Here is a 13,073-nt window from a genome sequence, read left to right as displayed (position 1 = left end):
GACTGATGGGAAAGCTAAAGAGCCTGGTAGAATTGTGATACTTACTACCTAAGTTCCACCATTTCTAGCCAAGCCTCCTAGAACAGTCTTCTTTAAATTCAATTAATTAGAGGCAAGTCGCCACTAAGGAATAATGCATAAGAACATCTGAATTATCCTAAAGGATCTCTCAAAGATCCACAGGACCCAACTAATCTACCTCTGAAAGCAGCGCGTTATCAGAGTGTGATCATTACCCTCTAAGATCTAAAATTCAAGACGGATTGATCTGTTACATTTAAGATAAAAGAACAGCATTAACAACGACGCCTTTAAAGATTACAAAGTGATCAACTGTGTAATCCAGTAACAAATTAAGAAATTTTACAATACTGAAAACAACATTTTAATTTGAATTTTATCTAGAAAAATTAAAATAAGTTTTTTATACTTAATAAAATGTATAACTGAAACCAAATACCAATTTTCACAGCAAACAATTTTTTTATTAAATGTATTGAGATAACATTGGTTAATAACATTATATAAACAATTTTAACAATAATTAGTGCACAGTTGCAATTCTAACCAAAATTAATTGAGGGAGAATGCATAATATTCTGATAATTATATGACTGCAAAATATAACTTCTGCTAGGTTTCATTTAATTTTGGCAGTACAAGAATAAAAACGATCTTTTTTGCAAAAATACTAGAAAACTTCACTAATTTTTCCCAAGAGTCTCTCTTAATCCTTTGATAGTCATACAATAACTCTTGCATCATCATTCTTGAGAGTTACTTTCAGATAGGAATTTGTCAGTGCCTTTGCTTGCAACTCTGGAAGTTTAGTATCACTTGAATTGGCTTCAAGAAAACCTAAATCTTTTATAAGATTTCTATTCTGTTTCACCCAGCAACTGATTTGCATTCTACTTGCATTTTACTGTAATATAAGCACCCCAAAATAAGGAAAGGACTGACTGACATCAACACGTTATTGTTGAATGATGAGGGGTGCCTGAATGGGGGCTAATTTTATAAATGGTCACTCAATAGAGAATATTTTTATTCCATCACAATTCTTGCTTCCTTACCAATCCAAGTGACTGCAGAACTCCTATATAATTGCAAACGTCTATTGATTGTGGCAGGCATTGTCCTAATTTTACTGTATTAACTCAGGTATTCCTCTCAACAACCCTATGACATAGGTACTATTATTATCCCATCTTAAGGATGAGGAAGCACACAGAGTGGTGAGGGAACTTACCCAAGGTCACACAGCCAGAAAATGACAGAATAGAATATAAACCCAGACATACTGTTCCAGAGCCCACTTTCATTCAAAAGAGTAAACTCTCTCTCAGTAATAATTATAACGAATTCCCTGAAAATAAGAAGCCCCCATTTCTAGAACAGAAGTTCTCATACTTTAGTAAACGTAAGAATCACCTGACGTGCTTGTTAAAAATGCAGCTTGGCTATTCTGATTTAGTAGGTCTGAGGGCCACCTGACCTCCCCACCACCAGCCCAAGGTCATCCTGATACTAGCGGCCACACTTTAAGATGGATCTCTACACTTCCTATCCTGCCTCTTCCTGGGCAGAGACCCAAACTCAAGGGCTCTCTGTTCTCAAGTCCCAAACAATGTACACTCAGAACTGCCTCCGACTCCTTTGTACCACGTACCAGCTTTGACTTCAAATGGTAATTCCAGTTCTTTCAAGGCATCTTTCTTTAATGGCAAGTTTTCTAATTCAACAGCACCTAAAAAATAAAAACATCATAAAATGTTCATCCCACAAATGCAGTAAGGTGCCTACTGTGTGCAAATCATTGAAGGTTCCAGGGAAAGTTCTACATCTAGAACCAGGCTATAAAAAGCCACAGGATGTATGGTGATGGAAGGAGAACTGACTCTGGGTGGTGAACACACAATGGGATTTATAGATGATGTAATACAGAATTGTATACCTGAAATCTGTGTAATTTTACTAACAATTGTCACCCCAATAAATTTAAAAAATAAATTAAAAAAAAAAAAAACAGAAAAAAAAAAAAAAGCCACAGGAAGCGCTACCACCCGCCTGTGCTTTGTCTACACTAATTTCCTGACCACCTCACTCTGACATGTAAATAACAGCTGAAGTCTGCCCTCAGATGAAGAGCTTTTAGGCAGGGATCTAACTTTTTCTGTAATGAGCCAGATAATGAACATTTCAGGCTTTACAGGGGTCTGTTGTATATTCTCCTTTTGTTTTTCTTTTTCAAAGCACAGGCCTTTAAAAATGGAAAAGCCATTCTCAGCTTGCAGCTGGGATATGGCTGCTGGCCAGTTTGCAGACCCCTAGTTTAATGTAACATTGACCAGAGGGCTATTAACATCTGAATCGCCTGGGATGAAATGCAGGCACCTGGGCCCCTGCCCAGACAGCTCTGGGATTGAAACACAGAAATTTGCAATTTTTAACAAGCTCCTTCTACCCACTCACCCACCCACCCCCACCCCCCCAGAAATGGGCGTACTGCACACCACAACTGAGAGCGGGTAAAAGTTAAATAAAGTTGGTCCGCAAAAGGAATTACACTCTCTCCTCTGGGCAGACCAGCTCCGCTGTGTTCGCTTCTGCATCTCCATTTGCAGGTGTAATAACCCGTAAGAAAGCGAAGGAATGAACAGGTCTGCCACTGAAGAGCCTTTTCAGACCCAGCTGATACAATGACTTAAACCCAGAAGGGTAAGATGTCTCCAAAGCAGTTTAAAGGAACAGTGGAAAGGATGCAGCTAGATCTCTCTCCCGGCTGTGGACGTCATCCATTCACACACAGACACCAATCCCTATCCTGTTGCATGTTCTGTGCTGGCCACTGGGAATACAAAAAAGGAGGCAGGGTTCCCATCCTCAAAGAGCTGGGGAGACGGCCATCGTTTTACAAAACTGCTTGCACCACATAAGGCAATTTCTGGGCCACTGAACTCTGTCTGAGGTACACATGTTCAAGAATACCCGGCAACCATTCAGTGGTAAGAGGACCCAGAAGAACGGCAAGCAGGCCTTTTCCTCCAAAGACAAACTAAGGCAAGAAACTGGAGTATTCTTCCCTTTAAATGACTGTTCAAGGCTTCTGCGTTATTGGCTTCTAAAGAAGTATTCAAATCTAGCAATTTGGCCGATTCTGAGCAAATGCAGTGAACTTATTTTTCAGACTGTTGTGGGAGCATCTGTCCACCTGGGAGACCACATACCTTAAGACTAACCAAAAGGAGTGAACAGCCCCAGAAAGCCCGGGAACAACCATTTCCACATTTGAGGAGAAAATGATGGAAGGACAAGATCATCATGAAACATGTTCCTTTTCAGGTGAAACTGACTTAAAGGGAGGAAAGTGTATCGTTTCTTCTTCTCTTGAAGAGCAACATTTGCAATATGAATCATTTGCCCTATTTTTCAGCACCGTATCTGTCACAAAGGCAGGCAGCCCTAGGTTTCCTTGGCTGCAGTACAGCTTAGAGAAGTGGAAGGAATTGTAGGCGATCCGCACTATGAAAAATTAAAGAAGCTGAGGCACAGAGAGTGAAGGAGGTGGTCTGGACAGGAGCGGAAACACGGGGAGAAGGAGAACAAACTGCAGCCAAAACAAAAACAACTCTGGCAGAACAGCGGCAGCCATGGTTCAAGACAGAAGGTCTGCTACCTCCCCACCCACTCAAATATGCACCCACCACTGGCCCTGCTGGGAAATGTGCCTCCAGGGGGCCGGGCCCTAAAGTACCAGCGTCGCTGAGTATTTTATAAATGATATGTTGCTCATTTATTTCCAGGTGGATAATTTGCAGGCTTGGTCATGGATGTCTCTCTCATCCAAAAATTCCTCATCTTAGATTAGCACGAAATCTAGTCACTAGGACAGGGGTGAATATAGAGATTGGTCTTTTTAGGTAATCACTAATGACTACTGAATCCTGTCCCATGGGCTCTAGGTTAAAGGGCCAACTTTTCAGAGCTTACGAAAAGAAAACAGAGAGAAATCTAATTTGAGTTACAGACATGCCCACAGCCCAAGTTCAGACTCCTTGACATGGCACTGGCAGCTGCTACCTTCTGGCCCGAACATGTCCTGCAAGCTTTCAGCCTTCTGCCTCCGCTTCATTCTGCCCGGACTGTGATGACCCATCTGCACCCCTATCACAATCCTGCTAAGATAAGACCCACTCAAAAGCTACCTCCATGACAGCTTTCCCAGGGTCCTACCGACAGGAGGAATGGCTCCCGCCCTTTGCACAGAGCTGCATTACGCCCACATCACCAGTATAACACTTTAACATATACTGCTTTGCATTACTGCGTCTTTCTGTCTCCCCAACGGTGTAACAGTTAGCTCTTAAGAGCAAGGACTATAGAGATGAAGGTGGAACAGCAGGAGTAGTAACAACAGCTCTCACTCAGTGAGATCTCACTATGTGCCATATGCATCATCGCATTGAATCGCGACGTTATGAGGAAATACAATTCTCTGCTCCATTTTGAGATGAGAAAAATGCGGCTTAGAGGACAACCAGTTTGCTTAAAACTCACAGAGCTGGTAAATGCTAGAGGTCCGATCTGTAGGATCTCCGGTGGGAAGAAGGAGAGGAGGTGAAGAGGAAGCTTAAGCAACTTGCTCACAAACAGCTTTTTAAGTAGTGAAACCAGGGTTAGACCCTGCGCCTGAGCTCTCAGTATCTTCTATTACCTCCCTTTTTTTTAATCACTCCATAACACAGTCTTACCCAAAGCAGATGCTCAGTGAGTGTTTGTTGAATGACTGAATGATTGAAATTTTATACCAGTGCCATCTCTGTTCTTCAACTATTCATATGCTAACTTTGCATTTTTATTACTTTTAGCACGTGTGTATAATCTACCCTTCAAGTCCAAACCACCAGCCAATCATAAACTGAGGACCCACTATGTGCCAAGAACAGTTCTAAGCTCTTTGACCTCCATTAATATGTTTAGTCCTCAGAACCTTATGATAGTAATATCTCCAATTTACAGAAATGGGACTGGAAGCATGAAGAATCTGAGTAATTTGCCCAAGTTACTGGTAAATGGAGGAACCAGATTCACACCCAGTCTGGCTACAAAACCCATACTCTTGACCACTATTTCAGTCTCCTTCGCATCTCCCAGAGCATCTAGAACAGTAAATATTTGCAGATAGATTGAAATAACATTCTTGGTCCGGTCCGGTGGCTCAGGTGGTTGGAGCCCCGTGCTCCTAAAGCTGAGGTCACCAGTTCCATTCCCACATGGGCCAGTGAGCTGCACCCTCTACAGCTAAGATTGTGACCAACGGCTCGCCCTGGAGCTGGGCTGCTGGGAGCAGCCAGAGGTCGGCGTGAGCTGCTGTGTGTTGCCATGGGCTACCGTGTGCTGCCAGGAGTGGCTGGTGGCCAGCGTGAGTGGCCGGCAGCCATTGTGAGCGGCCGGCCAGCAGCCGGCGAGAGCTGCCGTGAGCTGCTGTGAGCGGCCAACCGACGACCAACAACCAACTGCCTCAGCCGGGGGAGCACAAGGCTCATAACACCAGCATGGGCCAGGGAACTGTGTCCTACACAACTAGACTGAGAAACAACGGCTTGAACGGGGGTGTGGGGGGAGGAGTAAGAAAGGGACAAAAAAAAGAAATAACATTCTTATTCCTATCTAGTACCCTCCACCCCAAACACTGCTTAACTGGAACTATGTCATCAAGATCAATCAACAGTGACAACTTCTTGGTACATGAGACGCTCCAATACTTTTCTGGCCAAGCACCACCGTGTGCTTTGGATCCATAGGATGGGACACCACACTAAGTGGTTAGGAAAGAAAAGCATCTTTCTGTTCTGCAGAGAAACATTCCTCAAATACCACGAGTTTGTTATAAGCCCTAGAGAATTTTTGTTTAAGGAAATAAGCATAGAAAAGCGGTTAAAGGCATCAGAGAGGCACGCCATTGTGGTTACAAGATAGATTCTGTCTAAAATTGCTGAGATTAGAAATCTGTTATCGGTATAGGCTCCATAAAATCAGGTACCACAAATCTCTACTTATCCATTTGGTCCGCAAACCTCCTCTGACTGTTCCACTCTTGAGAGAGCCAGCTCTTTTATTAGCAAGGCTGTGGTTTGGTTCTCTTCCTGGGCCCTGTCACCTGCCCTGCACAACTTGGCTGGCTTCACAGTGGGTATGAGAACCTCAATAAATGACCAAAGAGGTGAACTTGACACGACTATTGTACTCTGAACACATCCTCTTCCCTGACAGACTAGACACTTGCGCTTTGCACTTAGCAGCTTCCTTCTAAGGACAGAAGGAAAAGCAAGAGGAGGAGATTAGGAAAGAACCCACTTCTGTTTCCAGTGAAGGGACAGGAGTGGGACGGGTGACCATGACAGTTCCCCACAGCCTGCTGCTGCCACAGTCATTTTACTGGTTTGGTTTACGTAGATGGGTCAGAAAAACCTAGAAAGCCACACTTCTGGGGACAGCGAAACCACTGGAACCCTATTCTTAGACTACTGCTCTCTGTATCACTGCTATCTCCACTAACCCCTTCTGGTCTCCTTGGCAAAACTCACGCTCCAGGAAGCTGAGGTTTCCACCATATTGGAGGTCTCCTTCCTACTTTCTGTGACTCTACATGCTTGCAGACTGGCTTTATCTCCTTTCTCTAAATTGTTAAAGCGTTCCATTGTGAGTTGGGCAAAGAGAACTTAAATTAAAACAAGGAGGAGAAAAAAGCAGTTTTCCGATCCCCACACCAAATCACTGGACTGCATTTACCGAGTATCGGCCTATGGGGGCTGAAATGCCTCAAGCTTCCGGTACTTTACTACTTATTACTAAGCGAGACGAGACCTGAGAAATTCTGTCAAAGACCTCACAGTAACATACTTCAAAACACCTACCAGGTGTGTATGATATGCCAGCAGAAGGGCTTCAAATGTCACTCCATCTGACCCTTACCGCACCCCTGGAGACGTACAGTACCCTCTTTTTCTAAAGAAACTGAGGCTCCAAATTTCAGTGACTTGTTTGCGTAGCTAATCAGTAACACAACAGGAGTTGAAGCCAAAGCCAATGCCATTGTCACTCCATCATGACTGCTTCATAAAGCTAAAAAGTTAATTAGGGTAAAGCAGCCACCAGCAGCTTCGTCTTGTGCATATATATTTAATAGGTCCCTAATAGCCACAGCAATACAGCTACGTACTTAAGTTACCCTGTAATAACTGGTGTCATATGGGAGAACCTGTTTCCTTTTATACATATTTAGTGCAGAGCCATCTAGGGAAATGTTTTATTTCTCAATACAACAAAAGAATATAAAAAATAGAAATGCCATCTGCAAAGCCATGCTTTACCAAAAAGAGATATACGTACTCACCTTTCAGAAGCGCAACAGAGAGCTGGTCAGTGTTCAGATTATTGACGTACTTCCCCAGATAGGTATTGAGAACCCAGGCTACGAGCCCTTCCAACATGACTATATCCTCAAGACAAGGTGTTTAAAAATCATGGATCATTCTTTATTTTTCGCTCTCATGGTCACTGAAGAATCTATGAAAGAAAAAAAAAAAAAGGAAATCAACAGAAAAACCAGATGATTTTCTAAGCTGATTTCCTACTCTTGCTTCCCTGAAGGTGGACGAATGAAAAGCACAAGTTTAAGATGGGGTGAGAAGCACTGTAAGATGCCCTGATAGTAAATGGAGGATCAAACCAATTCATCTACATTCTAATGAGGCTACAAAGAATAGTCACATAAATTCACCAAACATTACAGACAACCCAAAGTTGCTTAACTTTTCAATGTAACTGATCATTAAGCTGTTTGCTTTTAGTGACTCACCTTGGGACTAGATTGCCCTGATCAGGTTCTCATCCAGGTGTCATTTGGCAAGTCTAGAGACAATCTGTCATGACTGGGAAGTTACTCCTGGTACCTTATGGGTAGAGATTATGGAAGCTGCTAAACATCCTACAATGCACAAGCTAGCTCCCCACAGCAAAGAATTATCTAGCCCAGTCTAGATAAGGAAAGAACCCAGGGAAGGGACAGGAACCCATGCCTAAACAACCCTGTCCTAGATTGAGGCAAAAATGCCCTAAGCAATTGTATCAATGAACTTCATGTTCTGCAATGCTCATCTTTAAGACTTCCCTAATTCAATTTTGCAAGTTTGTTCATTGAAATCATTTGTACAATAATATAAACGGACAGGAAAAGGCAGTGGTTTATGACTGTTCTTCAATGTCCTGGAGCTCTATTACTGGTACCTGGGCACTAGATGATGCTGATACAATGAACTATATTAGTCCGTAATCACAAACAGCAGAAATCCTCTGGTTCCAGGTACAGTATTTACATTCAGTACTTAATTACGACTGCCTATTACAATACTGGTGTCTGTCAGCGTGACAAAAAAATATCCTGATTACTTTTAGCATTACAAAAAGCTAACATAAGGGAACTTGAGACACAAACGTTTAAATGGGTCCCGAGGTCCCTCAGCTAGTAGGTCCCAGTTAGAAGCGAGCTCCAAATCTTGCTCTGAGCCAAGCACGTCAGACACCAGCACACCAGGCTGGACACCAGATTCGCTATGGCAGGCGTCCCACTTGGAACCAGCCCTTTCAAGATCCTTTCCAAGCACTGTGCCCCTCCTCCAATGATTCATCTTAGTGCCAGAAGATAACACTTATCCCAACTGAGAGGCTGCCACACCCAACCTAGACCCAAAACACAAGGCCCTGTGAGAATTAACTCAACCTCCAAGGAAGATCGACTATTTGCCAACAGAATCTTGCACTTCCAGATGAGATTAACTTTTATTTGTCAACAATGACCATAAAAATAAATAAGTAAAACAGCATTTAGTTAAATATTAACTTCTTTGCAAATATATATTTTTTAAAGCTCCATTTTGTATAAAACCAGGAATCTGCTAAAGACTATTGGGTACATTTACTTAAAGAGATGACAAGAACAAATTTTTAAAAATAAGAAATGTTTCAAGTCTGAGTAAAAGAAACCTTTATTTTAACTTTAAACAAGTAAATCTGTGAAAACAAAACGTGAAGCTCACTGATCTAGTCTTACTATGCAGACTCCAAATACACTTAGGCAAAGCGCCAAAGTCAGTGTACTCTTTATTTTTGAAGTTACTGCCATTGATTTCAGCCCTAAATGCCAACAAACTCTCTCCAAAGTACCAACCACGAATGCTCTCCCAGCACAAGATCAGGCCCTACTCTACTCACCCTGAAGTGGGAGCATGAAAAGCACAGCTTAAAAGATGGGGGGAGAAGCACTGTAAAATGTGCTGGTTAGTAAACTGAGACCCAAGCCAGAAAGCATTAGCTCCGCTAAGCATCTAGACCAGGCTTGAAGCCACTTCACGTTTTCTCTTAAGGGACCCGGTGTCCGGAAGGGCCGCCAGACTGGACAGAATCCCAAAGTGTTTACACTCTGGGTCATCAGGGTTTCTAGGCAGCTGCCTAGCACTAACCCCCAGCTGGCCTCCCCTAATCGGAGAGGCAGGTGACACTGGGGATCAGTGCTCAGCCCTCGGGCAGACAGAGAGTCGGGCATGACCTTGAGCCAGGCCCCTCCCTCAAGGGGCGGCCAGAGCCCGGAGTAGGAAGGACTGGCTACTGCACCCAGCGCCCCTCCCCGCGGCTCCAAGGGATTAGCGCTGCCCGCGCACCGGAAGCCTGGAGACAGGGGGCTGGAGGCGGGTGGGCCGGGGGTCCCACAGGAACGAGAATGCAGGGAGACGAGGCTCCTACAAGCCTCCTGCAGCCCCCTCTGCTCTCAGAACCCAGAGCTGCGCTCCAGGGGACGCAAACCCCACCTCCCAGATAAAGCCTGGAGGGAAAGGCGCCGGGGGTCCCACACCTAAGAGGAGGGGCTCAACCAAGACATGACCCCGGGAAGCGAGGGGTAAAAACAGGTTTGAGGCCTGATGTGCCATCGCAGAGCGTGACCTCAAAAAGCTGGATAAAGGGGGACATTAAGACACTGAAGAACTGACTGCAGCTCTATTCTTGGGCGTGAGGTTGGAGGGCTCGCACCCCGGGGTCCCGCATTGAGACCGGGGATCAGGAGGGAAGAAGTGGGCTGACACCCCCCACACACCCCGGGGTGCCATGCTGCCGGGGCCCTGGAAAGGGTGCTGGCTCCGAAGGGGGACTGGACTCCCCAGGACCCGGACGCCGGGAACCCGGAAAGCTCAGGCAGCCCGAGCCTGTGGCTGGGGTGCCCGCGGAGGCTCGGACGCAGGGGTCCCGGGGACGGCGGCAGGCTCGGGGCCGTCAGAGCCTCGGACGCCCCACAGCTCCCAGGAGGAGCTCAGACCGCCCAAGGACCGGACCCCGGCGTCCCGGGCTCCCAGCGCCGCGCTCCCCGCAGGCGGGCCCCAACCCGGGTCTGAAGCGGAGCCGGAGCGGCCGACAGCCGACCCACGCCCACCCTGCGGTCCCCCGCCCTGCCCGCCGCCCGGCACCGCCCGGTCTCAGCCCGTACCTGTCGGTGTCTCGGGCCGCCCGCCCTAGCCGGGGACTGCGCGGTGCTTCCTCTCCGCCGCTCCTCAATGGCGCTTCCAGCGGCGCCCCGGCCCGCTCCGACCCAACCAATCGAGCCGGCGACGCGCCGGCGCCTGGCCAGCCGAGCGCCGAGTCATCGAGGAGGCGCCCCCTGGCGCGGGCGGCCGCTCCTGCAGGCCAGGGCGGTGCTTGCTGCAAATGAGCCTGGCGCTGACAGCATTGGAACCCAATAAATATCCTTCAAGTCGCCCTGCCTTCCATCTGGCCCACCCCCAGTCAGCTCTCCACTTCGCAGCCACAGGGGTCTGTTAAAACATAATTCGGACTGTGCCACTTCTCTGCTTCAAACGGCCTCTCCATTATACTTAAAACCCACCTCTTTTCAAAGCTGATACCAAGATCCCACTGGATTTGGTCCATTCCTATTTCTGCCACTTGTTTCCCTGGCCCACTCTGCCCCAGCATCCTTCACTTCCTGCTGCAGGACCTTCCATTTGACATTCTGTCTACTTGGGATGCTTTCCCTCTAGACCACTGCTGTCCAATAGAAATATAATGCAAGCCACGTGATTTCAAATTTACTGAGTTGGTACATTTTTTAAAAAAGGAAAAAAAATAGTGAAATTAATAATATATTTTATTTAATCCAATGTATCCTGAATATTATCATCTCAACCTGTAGCCAACAGAAAAAAATATATTAATGAGATATGTTGGGGGGTTACACTTACAGCACATCTCAATTCAAACTAGTCACATTTCAAGTGCCCAATAGACTTATGTGGCTAATGGCTACGAAGCAGTTCTGGTCGCCTGAACTGGTAGCCCATAAAATGGGCTCCTTCTTGCTTCAAATGTTCCACCTCCAGGAGGATTTCCCTGCTACCCTTTCTAAAGTTCCCCTCATCTATCACCCTGTTGTATTTTCTTCACAGAACTTAATGCTATCTGAGATTATCTTATTTATTTGTTTATACATACATTGTTGTCTTTCTCCACCCTTGCAAGTTCCCTGAAAGCAGAGATTTTATCTTTTTCACACGTTTCTTCTGTTCCCTAGCACAGAAGAGAGGCAATAAATAAATGAATGAACCAAAGAGTGAACAAATGAACAATTCATCTTGCATTATCACCAGAAGGACAGGAAGAACACCCCAGGCTCATAAAAAGTCCAAAAATTCAGGACAGGAGGGCAAGGTTGCAATAGTATATTTACCACAATAATTATCAACCCTCATAATGCTAAGCTAAGGGAGGTGATTGTGGGCTGACCCACTCCTAAGCAAAACCTGGGTTCCTCTGAGGTGGAATCAACGTATCAGAATCTCCATACTGGGTCCCCTCAGGGGCTGAGGTTTGGGTAGAAAATCCCTGGACTCCACAAATGGGAAGCAGAAGGAAAGCAGCCCATCAGAGCCGAAGGATCCCAGAGTCCAGAGCTTCAGCACAGAGACACCTGGCTGTACTTGGGGAGCTTATTAAAAATGCAGATGCAAGGGCACCATGTATTCAACCACTATTACTGAAAGTGCTTGTGCCCTCAGTTTCTTATCAATCTAAACATACACTTACCATACAGTTCTCCCACCCCAAGGTATTTACCCAAGAGGAATGGAAGCACATAGATACACAGACTTACACACGAATGTCCATAGCAGCTTTATTTAAAAGAGTCCAAAACAGGAAATAATCAAAATGCCCATCAACTGGAGAACGCATAAACAGACTGCAATCTACCCATACAATGGACTACTACTCAACAATAAAAAGAAACAAACTACTGATATAAGCACCATCTTGGAGGAACCTCAAAAGTGTTAGCTTTGCGGAAAAAAAAAAAAAAAGCCAGACCACAAAAGACCACATATTGTAATGATTCCATTTCTATGGCTTTCCAGAAAAGACCAAACTAGAATGGCACAAGCAGATCAATGGTGGCCAGGGGCTGGAGGTGGATGGCAGTGATGGTCATGAGGGAACTTTTCGGGGCAATGGAACTGTTCTGGATCTGGATTATTGTGGTGGTCACAAGGCTTGTACACAGTTGTCAAAATTCATTGACGTGTCCACTTAAAATTCATAAATTGTGTTTTCTGTAGATTTTTCTTCAGTAAAGCTGATATTTTAAAAATCCCTGCTCTCAAGGGGCTTACATAGCAGCAGGGGAGAAGAGACAGACAATAAACAAAGTCAGTGTCAAATATCAAGTGAACCAGATGGTTGTAGGTGCTAAAGAGAAAAATAATGCAGGGAAGCAAAGGAGACCAGGGAAGACCTCATGAGAAGACCTGGCCCCCAGGGCTAATTCAGTGAGTCTGCAGGGGGACCCAGCTCCCAGGTGATGGGCTTGGAAATGCCGAGCTGGTCCAAAGCCCTCATTGTACAGAAGATGGGAAAAGGGAAGGGACTTACTTCAGGTCATACAGACAGACCATGGGACAATCCAGGTCTCTGCTACAAGCCTGAAGCCCTCTCCAATATGGTCTCAGCTCTTCCTGCAACAGCTCACTGCC

The 13,073-nt window shown here is 45.4% G+C and overlaps 1 protein-coding gene across 10 annotated transcripts in view; it reads right to left on the bottom strand.

Moving 5' to 3' along the window:
* Positions 1 to 10,676, bottom strand: part of VPS13D (vacuolar protein sorting 13 homolog D) — a 236,731-nt gene extending 226,055 nt beyond the window's left edge. For 4 of the 10 annotated variants that reach the window (XM_074334026.2, XM_074334029.2, XM_074334032.2 and 1 more), the window contains exons 1-3: positions 10,541 to 10,673; positions 7,400 to 7,572; positions 1,673 to 1,750 (exon numbers count right to left, since the gene is read on the bottom strand). In XM_074334026.2, the coding sequence (XP_074190127.2) occupies positions 1,673 to 1,750; positions 7,400 to 7,496 (175 nt within the window). In that variant the 5' untranslated portion in view covers positions 7,497 to 7,572; positions 10,541 to 10,673. Of the gene's footprint in view, positions 1 to 1,672; positions 1,751 to 7,399; positions 7,573 to 7,864; positions 7,884 to 10,540 lie in introns of those variants that run through there. The other 6 variants (XM_074334031.2, XM_019756286.3, XM_019756289.3 and 3 more) reach the window with 3 other exon arrangements.
* Between the last annotated feature and the right edge of the window lie 2,397 nt (positions 10,677 to 13,073).

The sequence above is a fragment of the Rhinolophus sinicus genome, chromosome 14 (genome assembly GCF_057876585.1).
Source record: "Rhinolophus sinicus isolate RSI-liver-muscle chromosome 14, RSI-T2T, whole genome shotgun sequence".
In the NCBI taxonomy this organism is placed as follows: Eukaryota; Metazoa; Chordata; class Mammalia; order Chiroptera; family Rhinolophidae; genus Rhinolophus; species Rhinolophus sinicus.
The sequence above is the reverse complement of the archived record's forward strand: the minus strand, read 5'-3'. Positions and strand labels throughout refer to the sequence as shown.